General features: G+C 43.7%; 1 protein-coding gene across 6 annotated transcripts in view; it reads right to left on the minus strand.

Moving 5' to 3' along the window:
• Positions 1–21,062, minus strand: part of DYNC2I1 (dynein 2 intermediate chain 1) — a 123,572-nt gene that overhangs the window by 37,358 nt on the left and 65,152 nt on the right. For 5 of the 6 annotated variants that reach the window (XR_012511975.1, XR_012511974.1, XR_012511972.1 and 2 more), the window contains 5 exons: positions 20,599–20,650; positions 17,380–17,440; positions 14,239–14,338; positions 13,930–14,061; positions 9,594–9,817 (listed from right to left, as the gene is read on the minus strand). Coding sequence is in view for 2 of the 6 variants with exons in the window: in XM_074378834.1 (XP_074234935.1) it covers positions 9,594–9,817; positions 13,930–14,061; positions 14,239–14,338; positions 17,380–17,440; positions 20,599–20,650 (569 nt within the window). In the remaining 4 variants the exon portion in view is untranslated. Of the gene's footprint in view, positions 1–9,593; positions 9,818–10,815; positions 12,815–13,929; positions 14,062–14,238; positions 14,339–17,379; positions 17,441–20,598; positions 20,651–21,062 lie in introns of those variants that run through there. The other variant, XM_074378835.1, reaches the window with a different exon arrangement.

Below are 21,062 nucleotides of genomic sequence, written 5' to 3' on the forward strand. Positions count from 1 at the left end.
CACAGGGACATTCAGTTGTCTGCGGATCAGTGCACGCATGGGGACATTCAGTTAAGTCTGAGTCTTCCAAAATATCTACCTTCCATGGGAAGAGTGAAACGGATGAGAAATTCTAAAAACACCAGCGGCCAAAATGAAAGCTAGACCAGAAATAAACATATGAAAACCTACAGAAAACAGTGTGAAAATGCATTTCTGCATGTTAGAGGCCTGCCGGATGGACCTTCACAGAAGTAAGTGATGAGGACCTGCTACAGGAAGACAGAGAGGAGACTCTCTCAGGCTGCCTGCTCTCTCCTCAGGCCAGGAGTCAGCATCCCCCCAGGCAGGTCTGCAGGTAGGTCCCTGGAGAAGGCGGGGGCCATCAGCAGCCCAAGCAGGCCTACCCACCAGAGCCTCGTCCTCGGTCTCCAGTCTCCGCCAATCTCACGCACAGACAAATCTCCATCTCCAGCCTGGACTCACCCTGGAGCCCCAGACTCCTACTCACCTCACCTCGATGGGACCAGCACCTCCATCATCCACCCAGTGCTGGAACACAAAGCCTGGAGACATCATGCCTCCCCATTCTCAATCCCAGAGGCCCCTTCCCCACGGTGAGGCCGTCCCCATCTCGCACCGATTACCACAAGCTCCCTGACCAGGCCCCAGCTCTAATCCCCTCCCCAGGCTGACAGAGACTCTCAAAGACACGCCTCCAATGTCCCCCCGTCCCCCACTCAAATCCCCTCCTGTGGCTGGTAGGAACACACCCAGTCTCTCCTTGTGGCTCTAGGCCTCCAGCTCACACTCCCAACACCTGCAGCTCCAGGTCTGGCTGGATGTCCTCTCTCCCTGTGCCTCTTGCAGACTGCCTGCACATCTTGGCTTCACACCTGCTCATCTTTTCAGATCTGGCTGTGCTGATGGAGTCTGGGTCCCTGCCCTTGTCACTACAGGGGTGAAAACCACATCCATCTCAACCACCAGCCATGTTTGGAGGCCATCACACACAGAGCTGGGGTTCCTGTGCTCAGACCCTTAGGGCCTCCCCAACAACAGCATGATCTACCTTGGGTAGGTCACCTGCCCCTGCACATGACCTGCTGCCCCCAACAAGACCCCATCTCCTATGTCTCTGCGCAAAGGTCCTCTCAATAGGACCATCCTTCCCTACCCCACTCAGCCCTGACCCACACTTATGACCTCTTCCTCATCCTGTGTCTCCACAGCATGTTTTCCAGCACATTTCAGGACTCCTTCATTTACTCTGCTTATTGTCTGTCTTGCCCACAAGAAAGTGAGAGATCTCAGGGTGTGGAGCCCCAGGCACCAAACACACAGTCAGTGGTCAGTAAAAATGTGTTTCTTGTAATGCAAGCACAGATACGCTTCTGGAATGAACTGCAGGTGTGCTGTGTGGTTATCTATGATCACAATCTGGATTTTAATGTATTTTTTAATAATCAGAATAACGCAGGTAAACCTAGGACTCTAAATAAATACAACTCCTTTTTCTTAAATTATACTTTAAGTTTTGGGATACCTGTGCAAAACATGCAGGTTTGTTATGTAGGTATACACATACCATGGTGGTTTGCTGCACCCATCAATCCGTGATCTACATTAGGTATTACTCCTAATGCTATCCCTCCCCTAGACCCACACCCCACCGACAGGCCCTAGTGTGTGATGTTCCCCTCCCTGTGTCCATGTGTTCTCATTGTTCAACTCCCACTTGTGAGAACACGCAGTGTTTGGTTTTCTGTTCCTGTGTTAATTTGCTGAGAATGATGGTTTCCAGCTTCATGTATGACCCTGCAAAGAACATGAACTCATCTTTTTTTAATGACTGCATAGTATTCCATGGTGTATATGTGCCACACTTTCCTTATCCAGTCTACCACTGATGGGCATTTGGGTTGGTTCCAAGTCTTTGCTATTGTGAGCAGTGCTGTAATAAACATACATGTGCATGTGTCTTTATAATAGAATGATTTATAATCCTTTGGGTATATACCTAGTAATGGGATTGCTGGTTCAAATTGTATTTCTGGTTTTAGATCCTTGACGAATCACCACATGGTCTTACACAATGGCTGAACTAATCTCCATTCCCACCAACAGTGTAAAAGCATTCCTATTTCTCCACATCCTCTCCAGCATCTGTCATTTCCTGGCTTTTTAATGATTGCCATTCTAACTGGCATGAGATGTTATCTCATTGTGGTTTTGATTTGCATTTCTCTAATGACCAGGGGTGATGAGCTTTTATCACATATTTGTTGGCCACATAAATGTCTTCTTTTGAGAAGTGTCTGTTCATATGCTTCGCCCACCTTTTGATGGGGTTGTTTTTTTCTTATAAATTTGTTTAAGCTCCTTGTAGATTCGGATGTTAGCCCTTTGTCAGATGGATTGATTGCAAAAATTTTCTCCCATTCTATAGGTAGCTTGTTTACTCTGACGATAGTTTCTTTTGCTGTGCAGAAGCTCTTTAGTTTTTCCCTTTTTCTTTTTTTGGAGATGGTGTTTCACTCACGTTGCCCAGGCTGGAGTGCAATGGCGCAATCTCAGCTCACTGCAATTTCTGCCTCCCAGACTCAAGCGATTCTCCTGTCTCAGCCTCCCAAGTAGCTGGAACCACAGGTGTGTGCCACCACGCCCAGCTGATCTTTGCTATTTTTTAGTAGAGATGAGTTTTCACCATGTTAGCCAGGAGGGTCTCAATCCTCTGACCTCGTGATCTGCCCGCATCAGCCTCCCAAAGTGCTGGGATTACAGGCATGAGCCACCACACCCAGCTGCTCTTTAATTTAATTAGATCCCATCTGTCAATTTTAGCTTTTGTTCCCATTGCTTTTGGTGTTTTAATCATGAAGTCTTTGCCCATGCCTATGTCCTGAACCGAACTGCCTAAGTTTTCTAATAGGATTTCTATGGTCTTAGATCTTATATTTAAGTCTTTAATTTATCTTAATTGTTGTATAAGGTGTAAGGAAGGGGTACAGTTTCAGTTTTCTGCATATGGATAGCCAGTTTAACCAATACCACTTACTAAATAGCAAATCCTTTCCCCATTGCTTGTTTTTGTCAGGTTTGTCAAAGATCAGATGATTGTAGATGTGTGGTGTTATTTCTGAGGACTTTGTTCTATTCCATTGTTCTATATATCTATTTTGGTGCAAGTACCATGCTGTTTTGGTTACTGTAGCTTTGTAGTATAGTTTGAAGTCAAGTAGCATGATGGCTAGATTTGTTCTTTTTGCTTAGGATTGTCTTGGCTGTACAGGCATTTTGGTTCCATATGAAATTTCAAGCAGTTTTTTCTAATTCTGTGAAGAAAGTCAACAGTAGCTTGATAGAGCATTAAATCTATAAATTACTTTGGGCAGTCTGGCTATTTTCAGGATATTGATTCTTTCTATCCATGAGCATGGAATGTTTTCCTATTTGTTTGTGTCTTATTTCCTTGAGCAGTGGTTTGTAGTTCTCCTTGAAGAGGTCCGTCAGATGCCTTATAAGTTGTATTCCTAGGTATTTTATTCTCTTTGTAGCAATTGTGAATGGGAGTTCATTCATGATTTGGCTGTTTGTCTTTTATTGGTGTGTAAGAATGCTTGTGATTTTTGCACACTGATTTTGTATCCTGACACTGCTGAAGTTGCTTATCAGCTTAAGGAGATTTGGGGCTGAGATGATGGGGTTTTATAAATATACAATCATATCATCTACAAACAGAGACAATTTAACTTCCTCTCTTCCTATTTGAATACCCTTTATTTCTTTGTCTTGTCTGACTGCCCTGGCCACAGCTTCCAATACTATGTTGAACAGGAGTGGTAAGAGAAGGCATCCTTGTCTTGTGCCAGTTTTCAAAGGGAATGCTTCTGGCTTTTGCCCATTCAGTATGATATTGGCTGTGGGTTTGTCATAAGCAGCTCTTATTATTTTGAGACACATTCCAATATCTAGTTTACTGAGAGTTTTTAGCATAAAGGGGTGAATTTTATTGAAGGTCTTTTCTGCATCTATTGAGATAATCATGTAGTTTTTGTCATTGCTTCTGTTTATGTGATGGATTACGTTTATTGATTTGCATACATTGAGCCAGCCTTGCAACCCAGAGATGAAGCCAACTTGATCATGGTGGATAAGCTTTTTGATGTGTCGCTGGATTCAGTTTGCCAGTATTTTATTGAGGATTTTCACATCAATGTTCATCAGGGATATTGGCCTGAAATTTTCTTTTTTTGTTGTCTCTGCCAGGTTTTGGTATCAGAATGATGCTGGCCTCATAAATGAGTTAGGGAGGAGTCCCTCTATTGTTTGGAATAGTTTCAGAAAGAATGATACCAGCTCATCTTTGTACCTCTGGTAGAATCTGGCTGTGACTTTTTTTTTTTTTTTTTTTTGGTTGGTAGGCTATTAATTACTGCCTCAATTTCAGAACTTGTTATTGGTCTACTCAGGGATTCTACTTTGTCCTGGTTTAGTCTTGGGAAGGTGTATGTGCCCAGGAATTTATCCATTTCTTCTACATTTTCTAATTTATTTGCATAGAGGTGTTTATAGTATTCTCTGATGGTAGTCTATATTTCTGTGGAATCAATAGTGATCTGCTGGCAACAGGCCTTAAGCCTGTCATAAACAGGCCTTAAAGAAACTGGCCACAAACAAAATATCTATAGCACTGTAATATACTCGTAATGGTGGGGATGCACATTTTTGGAGGTTGTTGGTTTACTGGAGTGAGGGAGAGAAATACCTGACCCATCCAGAGCAGAAGACCACTTAAAGGTGTTCCGGGACCATAAACTATAGCATGAGCGACCCACACCCTAATGCCACGTTCCAGTTGCAGTAGATATACACGTCAGAGACTGGTTTTTGCCACTAGTAAAGAATGCTTTGTTTCCTGTGAAGAATGCTTTTAGTTAATTTATAAACTGCAGTAATGATTATCACTTGCTTGCTGTCATTGTGGCTCAAACTCTGTCCAAGGTTCTGAGCTGGGAAGGCCAAAGCCCTCTGACGCCCCACCTTTCGCATTTTATCCTTGTGTCTCTTAATTCCTTCCATGCTGCCTGGGTTGGGGTCTCTACGACTGAGTGGGTCTTGGCAGTAATCTCCCCTTTATCATTTTTTATTGTGTCTATTTGATTCTTTTTTCTTTATTAGTCTCGATAGTGGTCTAAGTATTTTGTAAATCTTTTCAAAAATACAGGTCCTGAATTCATTGATTTTTTTCAAAGGCTTTTAGTGTCTCTATTTCCTTCAGTTCTGCTCTGATCTTAGTTATTTCTTGACTTCTGCTAGCTTTGAATATGTTTGTTTTTGCTTTTCTAGTTCTTTTAATTGTGATGTTAGGGTGTAGATTGCAGATCTTTCCTGCTTTCTTCAGTTGGCATTTTAGTGCTATAAATTTCACTCTAAACACTGCTTTAGCTGTGTCCCAGAGATTCTGGTACATTGTGTCTTTGTTCTCATTGGTTTTGAAGAACTTATTTGCTTCTGCCTTAATTTCCCTATTTATCCAGTAGTCATTCAGAAGCAGGTGGTTTAGTTTCCATGTAGTTGTGCAGTTCTGAGTGAGTTTCTTAATCCTGAGTTCTAATTTGATTGCACTGTAGTCTGAGAGACTGTTTGTTATGATTTCTGTTCTTCGCATTTGCTGAGGAGTGCTTTATTCCCAACTATGTGGTCAATTTTAGAGTAAGTGTGATGTGGTGCTGAGATGACTGTATATTCTGATGATTTGGGATGGAGAGTTATGTAGATGTCTGTTAAGTCCACTTGGTCCAGAGCTGAGTTCAAGTCCTGAATATCCTTGGTAATTTTCTGTCTCGTTGATCTAATACTGACAGTGGGGTGTTAAAAATCTCCCACTATTATTTTGTGGGAGTCTAAATCTCTTTGTAGGTCTCTAAGAACTTGCTTTATGAATCTGGGTGCTCCTATATTGGGTGCATATTTATTCGGGAGAATTAGCTTTTGTTGGTGCATTGATCCCTTTACCAGTGTGTAATGCCCTCTTTTGCCTTTTTTCATGTTTGTTGGATAAAGTCTGTTTTAACAGACTAGGATTGCAATTTCTGCTATTTCTGCTTTCCATTTGCTTAGTAAATATTCTTCCATCCTTTATTTTGAACCTCTGTGTGTCTTTGCTTGCAAATGAGATGGGTCTCCTGTATGCAGCACATCGAAGGGTCTTGACTTCTTATCCAATTTGCCAGTCTGTGTCTTTTAATTGGGGCATTTACCCCGTTTACACTTAAGGTTAATATTGTTATTAGGTTACCCCGTTTACACTTAAGGTTAATAATGTGTGAATTTGATCCTGGCATTATGATGATAGCTGGTTATTTTGCCTGTTAGTTGATGCAGTTTCTTCATAGTGTTGATTGTCTTTACAATTTGGTATGTTTTTGCAGTGGCTGGTACCGGTTCTTCCTTTCCCTATTTAGTGCCTCCTTCAGGAGCTTTTGTAAGGCAGGCCTGGTGTGACAAGATCTCACAGCATTTGCTTGTGTGTAAAGGATTTTATTTCTCCTTCGCTTATGAAGCTTAGTTTGGCTGAATATGAAATTCTGGGTTGAAAGTTCTTTCCTTTAAGAATGTTGAATATTGGCCCCTACTCTCTTTTGGCTTGTAGGGTTTCTGCAGAGAGAACTGTTAGTCTGAAGGGCTTCCCTTTGTGGGTAACCTGACCTTTCTCTCTGGCTGCCTTAACATTTTTTCCTTCATTTCAACTTTGGTGAGTCTAACAATTACGTGTCTTGGGGTTGCTCTTCTCAAGGAGTATCTTTGTGGTATTTTCTGCATTTCCTGAAACTGAATGTTGGCCTGTCTTGCTAGGTTGGGAAATTTCACCTGGATAATATCCTGAAGAGTGTTTTCCAACTTGGTTCCATTCTCCCCATCACTTTCAGGTACACCAATCAAACATATGTTTGGTCTTTTCACATAGTCCCATACTTCTTGGAGGCTTTGTTCATTGTTTTCATTTTTTTCCGCTAATTTTGTCTAAATGCTTTATTTCATTAGGTTTATCTTCAATCTCTGAAATCTCCTTTCACTTGATCCATTTGGCTACTGATACTTATGCATGCTTCACAAAGTTCTTGTGCTGTGTTTTTCAGTTCCATCAGGTCATTCGTGTTCTTCTCTATACTGGTTATTCTGGTTAGCAATTCCTCTATCCTTTTTTTCAAGGTTCTTAGCTTCCTTGCATTGGGTTAGAATATGCTCCTTTAGCTCAGAGGAGTTTATTACCCACCTTCTGAAACCTACTTGTTATCAAACTCATTCACCATCCAGTTTCATTCCCTTGCTGGCAAGGAGTTGTGATCCTTTGGAGGAGAAGAGGCATTCTGGGTTTTGGAATTTTCAGCCTTTTTGCCCTAGTTTTTCCTCATCTTCCTGGATTTATCTACCTTTGGTCTTTGATGTTGGTGACCTTTGGATGGGGTTTTTCTGTGGACATCCTTTTTGTTGATGTTGATGCTATCTTTTCTGTTTGTTAGTTTTCCTTCTAACAGGCCCCTCTGCTGCAGGTCTGCTAGAGTTTGTTGTAAGTCCACTCTAGACTCTGTGGACTCAGGAGGCATGGTGGTCAGGAACCCACTTGAGGAAGTAGCCTGTCCCTTAGCAGAGCTTGAGCACTATGATGGGAGAGCCACTGCTCTCTTCAGAGCTGGCAGGCAGGAACATCTAAGTCTGCTGAAGCTGCACTCACAGCCACCCCTTCCCCCAGGTGCTCTGTCCCAGGGAGATGAGTTTTATCTATAAGCCCCTGTCTGGGGCTGCTGCCTTTCTTTCAGAGATGCTCTGCCCAGAAAGGAGGAATCTAGAGAGGCAGTCTGGCTACAGTGGCTTTCCCAAGCTGCGGTGGGCTCCACCCAGTTTGAACTTCCTAGAAGCTTTGTTTATACTGTGAGGGAAAAACTGCCTACTCAAGATTCAGTAACGGCAGTCGTCTCTTCTCCCACCAAACTTGAGCATCCCAGGTCAACTTCAGGCTGCTGTGCTGTCAAGGAGAATTTCAAGCCAGTGGATCTTAGCTTGCTGGGTTCTGTGGGGGGTGGGATCTGCTGAGCTAGACCACGTGTCATCCTGGCTTCAGCCCCCTTTCCAGCAGAGTGAATGGTTCTGTTTCACTGGCATTCCAGGCACCACTAGGGTATGAAAAAAAAAAAAAAAAAAAAAAACCCTGCAGCTAGCTCAGTGTATGCCCCAATGACTGCCCAGTTTTGTGCTTGAAACCCAGGACCTTGGTGGTGTAGGCACCTGAAGGAAGCTTCTGGTCTGTGGGTTGTGAAGACAGTAGGAAAAGCACAGTATCTGGCCAGAATGCACCACAGTCCCACATGGCTACCCTTGGCTAAGGGAGGGACCCCTTGCACTTCCTGGGTGAGGCAACATCCCACCCTGCTTCTGCTCACCCTCCATGGGCTGCACGCACTATCTAACCAGTTCCAGTGAGATGGGCTGGGTACCTCAGTTGGAAATGCCGAAATCACCTACCTTCTGCATTGATGTCACTGGGAGCTACAGGCTGGAGCTATACCTATTTGGGCATCTTGCAAGCCACCCAATAAATGCAATTCTTAAATTTTGTTCAGATCTCATCAGGATACCCGCAACATTCTAATAAACTCTTTATCTTTCCTTTACAAAAGGGCTGTGGGATTTCTCTCCTCCAGGTCAACACAAACCCTCACAGTAGGATAATTTATTAAAAAGAAATGTAGAATCTCGAGGAAAAAAATGCAGATGAACACACAAGCAAGGGCCCAGGGAAAGAAAGCACCTCATAATGAAAGCTTTTGTGAACACTTCTGCTTTGAAACAAACAAAGCAACAAAGAACTACCTAACAGTGGTGTCAATGAGAGTGTGCCCATCTTCAATTCCACCAGTGACATCATGGGAACTGACATGCACATCCCGGGAGCACTTGTCAGGCTGTGAGCTGGGAGGCCCCTCGAGGGGCCTGGGCCAGAATGGCTTCAGTGTGGTATCATGCAGATCATTAATTCCATGCACCATCCCCCTTTAGAGACTAGGGGAACACCTACTACCTCACTGAGACGTTACAGACTTACAGTTTTTAAGACTGGCAAAGGAACATACCTAAGACACTCTCACCAACTGTCATTTCTTACTCATAGAATAATAATGATGGGGAAATACCATACAATGAATTTGTTAGTCCAACAGCCTAGCTTGGGTCAATATAAAATAATCACACTTTAAAGTGGTTTAAAAAATATTATTTAAATACACAATCCAAGAGTGAACCCTCAAGTAATCCGGACTCAGTGGTGGTGGTGAAGAGGCAGGCCCATGGTTATGCCACAAATACACTCGGCTGGGATATGGGGCAGGATGCTGGAAATCTCTGCCTTCCACTCAACTTAGCTATGAACCTACCACCACTCTCAAAAAAAATATTTTTAAACTACATAAACATATTATTTAAATATACACATGGCCACATTTTAAAATGTAGCAACCTTATGCAAAACTTAAAGAGAAACCACCGGTGGCAACTCTGGCCGAACCCCCTGCCCCCACACCCACCAGCAGATGCTCCAGAGCTTCCCCACTTGCCTGTCAGGGCAGAGCTGTTGTTTGGTGACAGGACCCAGATCGCTCTGGAGGAGGTCCCAGATGTAGACACTGGATGTGTCGTCCTGCACCAGGAACACGGCAGGCCTGGTCAGAGACCACTGCAGGCCAGTGACTGCATGGCCATCTGTGCTGCTGTCCCACTGCAGGAGGGGAAATGTGGAACTCAGCTGGTGCAGCCTGATGCTTCCATCCGAACAGCCGGCCTGTGACCAGGAAGGATGAACACCGCTGAGCATGGCCTTGTCCTTTCTTTTTTTCAAGATAAGATCTCGCTCTGTCACCCAGCCTGGAATGCAGTGGGGCAATCACAGCTCACTGCAGCCTTGACCTCCCAGGCTCAATCAATCCTCCTGCCTTAGCCTCCTGAGTAGCTGGGACTACATGCATGCACCACCACACCTGGCTATTATTACTTGTAGAGATGGGTCTCACTATGTTGTCCAAGCTGGTCTCAAACTGCTGGCCTCAAGTGATCCTCCTACCTCGGTCTCACAAAGTGCTGGGATTACAGGTGTGAGCCATCATGCCCAGACATTTTTTTTTTCTCTTTTTAACTTGATTTCAGCAGCCAGAGAAATTTTTCAGAGCATTCACTTTCTTTAGTTTGTACTGCAAAAACACTAACTTGTTTTCCAAACAGGAGGGAGAAGAGGGTGGGGAGGGATAACATGGGGAGAAATGCCAGATATAGTATGCACCTGAAGTAAAATAAATAAATTTTTTTAAAAAGAAGTAAAATCTTAAAAAAATAAAAATTGTAACATTGAATCTCTCCTCAAAAGGTACAAAAGGTGAGCACTCACCTGACTGATAAACTTTGTGTTTCTCTTCCAACATGGTCAATAATCAAAAGATTCAGTGAATATATAAATAGGTATTTATTTTCAACAAAGTTGAATATCAGTGACTCAAGCATGGGCCATTAAGACTGGTTCCATAAAAATATGGCACCTTTTATAAAACTACATATATTTGTATCAATAATATGGTTATATTTTTCCCTTGGATTGAAATTTTCATAAAATCAAACAACTGGTTAAATAAAAGGCCAAATTTTTAGCTTTTAAAGAGAAGATTAATTCATTTTTACTCAATATATTTGATCTTTCCCATATTCAAAAAACGAAAAAGAACATCCATAAGAATGTGAGTAAAATTCTAAAGAAATATAAACAAATTTAAAAACCTATATGCTAAATAAATAACATAACCATACAGGAAGGAGGGGCAAGAACCAGGCCACACGATTTCTGAACACCTCGTTCAATGGTGCAGCTTACATCCGAAACCCAGGCAGCACCCAGGACACAGACTGCTCAGCGGCCTTCCTTTCCCACAGGCACTGAAGAGCTCTGTGTACTCCGGGAGTGAGCATGTGAACGGATCCAGATCAGTCATCCTAACAACACAAAGGGCCAGATTTCCCCTGTCTGAGAGGCAGGCACAGCCAGGGAGGAGGCAGGATGGAGGGACCCTGTTTGTTAACCTGGAGTTAGAGACAAGGGTGCAAACTCACAGTGTGTGATGCCTGCATATGTGGCTTATGAATAAAAGTGAGTATTCCATGTACTTTGTCTGTTAAGGGACCTACATGCACCATCAAACACTTCTTACTGCCCAGATCTTGGTTTCTAGATACTTTTCTCCACTCATAAGAGCCACAGCTCCCAGGAGAAGTGGCTGGTTCAGGGCTCACAGGATGATGTCCAAAGGATAAAGAGCCAGCTCGAAGGACACCCAATGGCCTAACCCAGAACGTTTCAGCAGCAAAATAAATACTGATAGTAAATAATTGTGACCTACTAAATAAAGTAAAAAGCCACATGTCCACAACATGTAATTAAAAGACACATACATGCATAGAGAGAGAAAAGGAAAAGTCTCCCCTAATGGTAGAAAGCCAACTAGTACATGCAGAATTAACAGCGGGTTGGAAAATCACTATTTGCCAATCATCTTAATAATCAATTCAAGAAAGATTCATCCATGGATGCCAAAACTGGTCGTGAAAATCTAAGGAGTTCTGAGATGTTTACAAAGTGTCACCATATCTCCTCATGAGACACTTAATCAGAAAGGGACCAGGAAACTCCACAAGGTCAGGATTTGTGTTGTGTGGGACGGCACCAACCGATGTCACTGGTCTCCCCAGGACATGCATCACCCTGAGCTACTCCAGCCAAGCACAAAACACCTGTGCCTGATCGTGACTGATGGAAGCCTCAGACATGCTCTTGGTAAGAGAGTTCACAAATCACTGCCTCATTAGGTCACTGGATTTTTGCTTTGTCCTTTTGGGGAGGTCATGGTTCCCTGCCTGTTGCTGTTTCTTGTGGGTGTATGTCTGTGTCTTCGCATTGCAGGATTAGTTATTTATTCCAGCTTTCTTTGTCCAGCTTGTTTTGGTTTTTATTGAATATATCTGCTTAGCAAATGCTCACTGCTAGGCTGCTGCCTCCTTTTCAGCTATAGATGAGGTGAGGGTAACCCTGGCTGTATTTAGTGATTGAGGGAGGCCTGCACCAAACGAGAGAGGTCTCAAAGGATCTGTCCTGACAGCACCAGGGTTTGAGTTCAGAGGCCTGTGGAACAAACCTCCTGGGCATGGTGCTGTGAGGGGCTACTCTGATTGAGTGCCCTTTTGGCTGAGGTGTAGAGTTTCCAGGGTTGGGGACAGTAGTCCCACCTCCGCTTTGCTTCTGGGCATCCTCAGGGGTGTTTCTCCCTTCAGGCACTCAGGATGGATGCTCCCCATGGGCAGAGGCAGGGACAGGGTACCCAAGAAAGCAGAGAAACTGGGTGTCCACCTCAATTTTTACTTTCTCCAGCACAGAAACCATGAGTTCTGGGGAGATTTTCCATGCACCTCAAGCCAGACTAAATAAGGGAGAAAGGGCACTGAGGAAACCCAGTTTTCCTCCCATCTGCTCGGATCTTCACACTTGAGCTCTAAGTTCTTACTGGTGAAGATCTTGGTGCTATGTATTTGGTTTTGGTTTCCTGTGGGGAGAGAAGCCATAAAAAGCTCCAGGGCTCCACAATGGAACTCGACAACAACAACATTATTAATGAGATATTTCACATTCTTTTATTCATACTAATTCTTCAAAATCTGACATGTATTCCGCACCTCCAGTGTGTCTCAGTCTTGTCTGGCCGCATTCCAGGCTCTGAACATTACTCAGCAGCTCAAATGTCATCTTTGAAAATACAAAGATACATGAAATACCATCTCCCACTTCAACCACCTTACAGTTTATGTGGCTGACGTATAAACAAAATTTAGAATGTTTTAAGTACTATAAAAGTAGTGTGAATAAATAACAATCTGTCCCCTCAATCTCAAGTATAGAGAAATTTGTAACAACTAGTGAGAGAAGGGAATCTCTGAGTTATAATTTAATACCTTGTATTAAATCATATTAAATTAATTAATGTAATTAATACCTTGACTGTGATATAACTCTTAACAGTTAATTATCAGATTTAATCACGTACGAAGTTGTTTAATATTTTGCCTTAAGCTCTATCTTACCCCAACCAACCCATAAACTGACCTTGGAGCCCACAGGACAATTGTGACTAGGGTGAGCTCGGCTGACCTTAGCCTTCCCTGAAGGAGAAGAGGGCAAGCGGCACGCACATCTCCTGCAGCATGAGTGCAGCAAGGGAGCTGCTGCCCGCCCGACGGCCATCCCTGGACTTGCAGGTTATAGACTCTGAACACTAATTTCTATTATATTGTGTTAAATAATAAAAGAATACAGAAAAAATTCTTGCACTAGAAATTTCTTCACATTTTTGGCTGTATCATAGGTTTTGATATTTGATATTCTTCTGCTAAATTCTAACTAAGTTTGTAATTAAACCAAGTATTACTTAAGAGAGTTTAATTTCTACATAGGTTTTGTTTTTAAAATTTGTTATTAATTTCATGTTTCTCCTTTTTAGACCCCCAACACCCAATAAATGATCAATTTGTCATCTAGTAACGATCAACTTTTAAAATTTTCCAATGGATCACTGCAAGTGTTATGCTGCCCAAACAGGCAAAGAGTATCACTAAAAAGAATTGGTAAGCCTAGGCAACACAGGGAGATCAGGTCGCTACAAAAAATATATATTTTTTAATTATCTGTAGTGGCATGTACCTGTGGTTCCAGTTACTTGGGAGGCTGAGGGGGGATCACTTGAGCCCAGGAGCTCAAGGCTGCAGTGAGCTATGGTCACACCACTGCACTCCAACCTGGGTGACAGAGCAATACCCTGTCTCAAAAAAAGAGGAATTGATGCTTTAAAAAACAAACTTGCTTACCAAGAATATTGGTTCTCCAAATGGTGAAAAATCAATGACATTAACTTTTACTGGTCTTATACCACGTTGCTGAGGTTTGAATAGTTTGGGAGCCACTCTCAAATCTTGTCTTGTGCCATGGGTTATGACACCCTGTGAAGAAGAAGCAGCCCAAGAGTGACTGAAGAAGTGCATTAGACACAGCTACTGTTCCTCAAACGATTTTACAATTATAAAAGCAAAGAGTAATTTGATCTTAAATAAGGTATTTATCAGGTAAATCTAGAAAAGGAGAATGAGTAACAGAATTAAATTTAAAATACTACTCACCATGTCTGTGCCAACAATAAAGTGATTAGGATCTGAAGGCAGAAATTTTACATTCAGTGTTTGTGTAGTCCTCCCAAATTCATTACCTTTATGGGAAAGACTGAAAAAATAAAATAACAAAGATGAACAGATGGATTGTTTTCAAACCTTAGGAATAATGATGGTATTAACCCTGATTTACACTACAATACATTACTCGATATATAACAGGCCATGTCACATGCCTCAGTGGGTTTAGCCACTGTTTCCAGCTTTTATATGCTACTGCACTCTTGATAATTTTCTTCAGATTTATCCTTCTGTTCACTAATTCTTTCTTCAGTTATATCTAATCTGCTATGTAACCATTAACTTGGTTATAAATTTCACAGATAACAGTTTCATTTTTAGAAATGTCTTTTAGATTGTACAACTGTCTCAAGTTCTCAGTGAGCAACTCCTATTTTTTACACCAAGGTAGACTATTTCTTCATGCTTGTAGCTGTGAACTCATCTGCAGCGGACTGCTCATGAGAATCCTGTGAGCCCCAACATGCAAATGTATCTTTACCCACAAGGCGGTTTTGACTCTACTTTAACTATGAACCCACTGAGGCCACTGGTGAGGAGAAGAGATGTTAACATCTCAGCTTGTGGGTTCCTATACACACACTCAGCTTAGGATTTCAAGTTCTTCCAAGCTCCTCTGTCTTCCCTTGGCTGTGGTGAGGCTTTCTGAATTTCCCTATCACTGCAGGGGCAGTGAGTTCCAGAGTCCTGTGCAGGGGTCTCCGTGTTACCTCCTTGACTCAGGCAATCCCAATGCATCACCTGGTTCCGCATGGGGCTCAAGCCTCCAAAACAGCCCAGAAGGCCTGAGATAGGCTGGGCAGGCTGGGCTTGACGCCCAGCCTCCAAGCCATCACACAGCAGCAAAAGCTTAGGGCACCAACTTTAAGCTCCCTCCTATTATGGCATTTAGAGATCTTCCTTCCCTTAAAAATTACACTTAGTTTGATTTTTTTCCTTTATACGGCAGATGTATTTGTAACAGAGAAATGCCCACAGTTGTTCCGCTGGCCATGCCCGCATCATTAAAGTCAGCATCTGGCCATGCTACCACAGCCTGCTTTCCAATTTTCTCTTTCCGTCCACATTCAGGACTGCAAAAGTCACCTCTTGGTTGATGACTCCCAAATCCCTTCCTCTATCTGAGGTTTCTGCTATGGAGGCCCCTGCCTGCTGGACATCACCACAGGCACCACAAGCTCAGCCTGTCCTCAATGGACCACAGTGGGCTACTCCCAACCCTCCCTGCTCCTCTGACCATCTAACTGCACCTCGAAGGCCTGGCTCAGTCTTTGCCTACTCAAGATGTCCCCACTGCCCCCATCCTTTGAGAGCTCTCCCAAACACTGCACATCCTGACAGTGCACCTTGTCCTCTGCACGACAACCCTGGTGGACAGGGCCCCACCTGCGGGGGTACTGCAGGCAGAGGCCTCCCAGGGACACACACTCAGTGACTGACGGGATGGGGAGTACGAAGGTCCGGCCACGTAATTCTGGGAGGCCATTCCAGTTCAGAACTCCCGGGCCCTGGGGAGTCAGCCATGGGGCCTGCCTCACAGCTCAGCTCCTCCTCTCAGCCCAGTTCTGCATCCTCCCCACCCTCTCCCAGGCAGGGATCCCAAAGAACTACCTAAGAAACATCCTCACTCTGAACTCCACTGCAAAGCCTTTTTCCTGTGAAAGCAGGGAGCCCCACCTGCAACCACATAGCGTTGACTCATCCGCCTCCTTCTTAGAGTGCCTTGAGGGAAGATGCTCCCGCCTAGTGCTACAAAGCCTGGCAAGTAGAATAAACTCAACATGGTTGGTTGAGCAGAGTATGAAGGAACATTTATTATGCATGGATCTCAGGAAGACACTGCCAGGAGTTTTTGAGTAAGAAAAAACCCAAACGTTGGATACATTAGACACTTTCCTTCAAAGAGTGTGTGTGCAGTTAAGTACAGGAGAAGCTAATAGCTAAAGATAAATATAATGCACCATATAAAGCGAAAAGGGCAGAGATGAAAAGTCACAAAGAAATTCAGCAAGAGAACTGCAGAGGCTTGTGGGGTCAGGGGCTAGCCCAGGAACCATGTATGTTTTGGCTGGTGGGGTCAGGGGCCAGCCCAGGAACCATGTATGTTTGGCTCTGCAATACAGGAAATGACTTTTTAAACTGTAATTGACTCACTTTCATAAATCTCTAAGCATGCATGAATTCATTAACACAACCCACAGGTTTTCTGAGTAAAACCCAACCCACAGGAGGAATCGGCCCCCCAAATTGTTCAAGAGTAATTCAAATGTTGATAGTTGACCCCTGAGTGCAGTGAATAAGAAAAGATATTTGGGAAATAAATTAACATAAAACATATACATACCACAAACAATATTTGTATATTTGTGAAGAATTTTTATGTCATATTAAGTTGTATAAGTAAAAGCAGAAATCTAACTCTCTGAATAAAACTTTTTATCAATGTTTCTGGTTCCTGAAACTTTATGTAAGTTTAACTTCAGGGTTGCATGAGAACTGAAGAACAGTTAAATAAGACCAATTTAAAAGACAGAAAGTAGTCTCTACTAAAAAAAAAAAAAAAAAAATGTTAGCTCTACACCCGGAAGCTGCATTTATTACATTCACTTATTAATAATGGACTAAACAAGGCTGGGCGAGGTAGCTCACGCCTGTAATCCCAAACCTTTGGGAGGCTGAGGCAGGCAGATAACCTGAGGTCAGGCATTTCAGACCAGCCTGACCAATATGATGAAACCCCATCTCTACTAAAAATATAAAAATTAGCTGGGTGTGGTGGCAGGTACCTGCAATCCCAGCTACTCAGGAGGCTGAGACAGGAGAACCACTTGAACCTGGGAGGCAGAGTTGGCAGTGAGCCAAGATTGTGCCACTGCACTCCAGCATGGGCAAGAAGAGCGAAACTCTGTCTTAAAAAAACCAGTAATAAAAAGACAAAACAGTCAAAATACAATGTGAGAAAATGGACTTCTTCATTGCAAAAGATGACCATTTACTGTATATGCAATTCCCCAATGTTATTTTCCTTCCGGGTCTTTGTAAGATAGTGAAGCATTTTCTCTCACATCTTACCTGTCACCCAACTGGATCAGAGCACTGTGCACCAGCTTGACCCTCCCTCCAGGCATCAGACCTAAAAACAGTTGAACCAAAATAAATCCACCTTTCAACAGAAGCTAAATCAAAATCCAGTTATAGTTGCCTGGAATCGTTTTTCATTGCTTAAATATGTGTTAGGAAATAACGTCAAATGCAAATCAATACACAGCATCCCTCCCTCCCTGTGGGTGAGAGTCACTACCTTAGGAGAACAATCAAAAATTCGCAGTTCAAAGCCTTATGGGAAGAAAGATTGTAGAATCAGGATCTGGGAGCCTTTGTGTATTTTGAGCTGATAAAAATAAGTAAGCAATCCACACATGTGTACGGATGTACATACACTAAACAAGCCTTAGATCACAGCAACAAACGCCCTGTAAATGTTCCCCAGGGCTCCAATGCCCACAGGAAACCTGTAGGACCTCTCTCTCCATCATCCCAGAGACTCAAAAATCTGCTGGTGTCCAGGCAGAACGCACAGGAGGCAGCGTGGCTCCTCGGCCGAGCGCATCTGGTCTCACTCTCCACTCCACCAGCTTCTCCAGCTTCTCTCAAACAACACAGAGCCATGGCTCTGAGGCCTGACTGCTTTTCCTTTCTATCCTGAAAGTGTCCATGGCTACAACGGTGACTCCTCAGCCATTTACTGGTTTTGCCTCTTGCATCTGTTCCCAATACCACTTTCCCTCTTTAAAACTACTGCAAGGGGAAAAACTAGAAATTTAAGGATATTAAAACCCAAATTCTGGGCAAGGCATTGCCTAGAACTCTGGGAGCAGATGAATTAAAAGGAGATAGAAGTAAAACCCACCTGCCGCTGGGCAGGGTCCCTGTAGCTGCACTGCGCATCTCCTACCAGTCACAACCACGATGAAGGGTCAATGCTACCATTCACAAATATGAGGCTTCCCTGCACACCCCCATCTCACGTCTTGGTTCCCACGCCACCACCCACGGGCAGCCTTTCTGGCCAGGATCTCCCGTTGGCCCCTACGTGCCACCACCCATAAGCAGTCTTTCTGGCCAGGCCGTCCCAATGGGCCTCTGCTCCAGCAAGTCCACCACCACTCACCCTCTCCCAGGCTGGGGTCTTCGCCCGGGTCTCCTGGCACCTAGAACTGGACCCAGCTTATGCAGAGAACATTTCCTAAAACGATGCTGGCTGACTCCTTCTGAGATTTCAGGTCTCCAACAGCCACTCATCCAAAACCTACACAGAGTTTGCAACCACCCTGAACTACAGCCTAGTCTGAATGTCCTCCCTTCCTAAAGTCAAGGCTGGAACATGGTCGCAAGTTTGGTTAAGTTGATCAGTGGAGAAAGGATATTTTTATACAGCAATATTTTAAAATGAAATACTCACCACCCCGGATATCCTTGGTAGGACCATTGTGTAATATAAAACATTTTTATGCAAATACTTTTTATGCAAAATGATTTTGTCTCCATGGCCAGATTATCAACTGACTATAAACAGAAATTATCTCCCCAGTACCATCCATATTTGTTTGAAATGTACCTTGGTCATGTCACAAGTTAACAGCACAATCAGCCTCAAGATGAACTCTCAAGGTCACGCGAGTTCTGGGCATTTGGGGAGTAACCCTGAGTGTGAAGGTAGCCTTGTGCTAAGACCAATAGTGTGGGTCTTGCACCATCCCCGACCCACACCGTGACCTGTGTCTGCGGAGGACAGCACCAGGACCCCTGCCAGGCTCCCTAGCTCTCACCTTCCAGGATTCTAGGCAGCCTGGAGTCCACATGCAGAAGGGCCAACACAGAGCAGCATGGCTTCATGAGCAGAGAGAGGGCCATGTGAAGAACACACTGAGAAAGATACTGACTCCACCACTGTCTTACTCTTACTGAAGTCAAGAGTCGAGAGGAAACTCGGAAAGGCCATCCCCGATGCATGACGACGGAGCACACACCATTGGGCTCTAAGGGCCAAAATGCCCTCCTCCCTAATCTACAACAGGACTGAGTTACTCCGTCACTTCTGAACCTTGCTGGAACTGAAAACCGTACCTCATAGCATCAAAAGCAGCCAACTGTGAGAGGTGCTGTTAGCTTTGCTTCAAGTTGCTTCTGCTCTGCCCAGACCCGGGGACCTCTGCCACCCTGGGATCCAGTCTAAGGGCCCTTAGGAGTAGCGTCCAGTGTCCCTGGTATGTCCTGGGGTCATAAAAATCCAAAACCAAAAGGAAGAAGGCCCAAAATGAATGACCGTTCAAGGTCTCAGACACCTGAAATGTGTCAGACACGGCTGCAGAATACAGCTGTCCTTGACTTGTCTGACAGAAGGAATGGTACTTAGTTACAAACAGAACTCATTAAACCAAACTAAGATCAAAACGTTCACTCAGAGCCCGGGCGCAGTGGTTCACGCCTGTAATCCCAGCACTTTGGGAGACTGAGGCAGGTGGATCACAAGATCAGTAGTTCCAGACCAGCCTGACCAACATGGCAAAACGCTGTCTCTACTAAAAATACAAACATTAGCTGGGCGTGGTGGTGGGTGCCTGTAATCCTAGCTACTTGGAAGGCTAAGACAGGAGAGTTGTTTGAACATGGGAGGCAGAGGTTGCAGTGAGCCGAGATCACACCACTGCATTCCAGCTTGGGCGACAGACCAAGGCTCTGTCTCAAAAAAAAAAAAAAAAAAAGAAATGCATTTAGAATATCATTTGATTATTCTAGTTAACTGAGATGACTGGTCACAGTTGACAAGGCTATATATGACATACAACTTTAATGTTTATTTTTCAGGTAGTAATTCACATTTTTCAAAGCAGTTATTGGTATCTTTTTTTTTCTTTTAAACTGAGAGACGAGGTCTCACTACATCACCCAAGCTGGAGTGCAGTGGCATGATCATGGCTCACTGCAGCCTCAAACTGGTGGGCTCATGTGATCCTCCCGCCTTAGCCTCCCAAGCAGGTGGGGATATAGGTGTGTACCACCACACCCAGCCAATTTTTGTATTTTTTTTTTTTGTAGAGATGGGGTCTCGGTATCTTGCCCAGGCTGGTCTCAAACTCCTGGGTTCAAGCAATCCTCCTGCCTCAGAGTCCCAATGTGCTAAGGCTCCGAACAGGCGTGAGTCACTGCACATAGCCGCAGTTATCAGTTACCTTTAATCTCTATTCGTTTTAGAAAACACTAAAATTAACTTTTTTATTCAATAGTTACCTAAATCACTTATTGAACCTGCGATGTCTGCCTTTGGTAATTCAACAACCACCTAAAAACAGAATATGGAAAATGAATATTAATACATTTTATAAGTATTAAACAACCTAAGCAAAGATTAGCTCTAATAAAGATGGAGTGCTGTAATAGGTACTAAAACATAACTGCTCCAGAAAAAGAGACTGATCTTTAGCCTCAGAACTAACGTTTTACAAGCTACTGACTCCTTTGCTTTGATCTCTTCACGTTCTCTTTACTTGGTGACTTAATCGACAGTCTTGGCACATCCCCCAACATGAAGCAGGCCAGCGTCACCTCAGCCCTGACATTCTGTTCCCTTCCCACTTATGTTCCATGTCCCCAAAGCCCTGTATGAGGTTCCTATTTTGCTGTCACAGAAAGGCCCCGAACCTGCCACGTGAGACATTTTGCATCCCTTCTGCACAGGAACAGTAAGCCCAGTC

This window comes from Saimiri boliviensis, chromosome 10 (genome assembly GCF_048565385.1).
Source record: "Saimiri boliviensis isolate mSaiBol1 chromosome 10, mSaiBol1.pri, whole genome shotgun sequence".
Taxonomy (NCBI): domain Eukaryota; kingdom Metazoa; phylum Chordata; class Mammalia; order Primates; family Cebidae; genus Saimiri; species Saimiri boliviensis.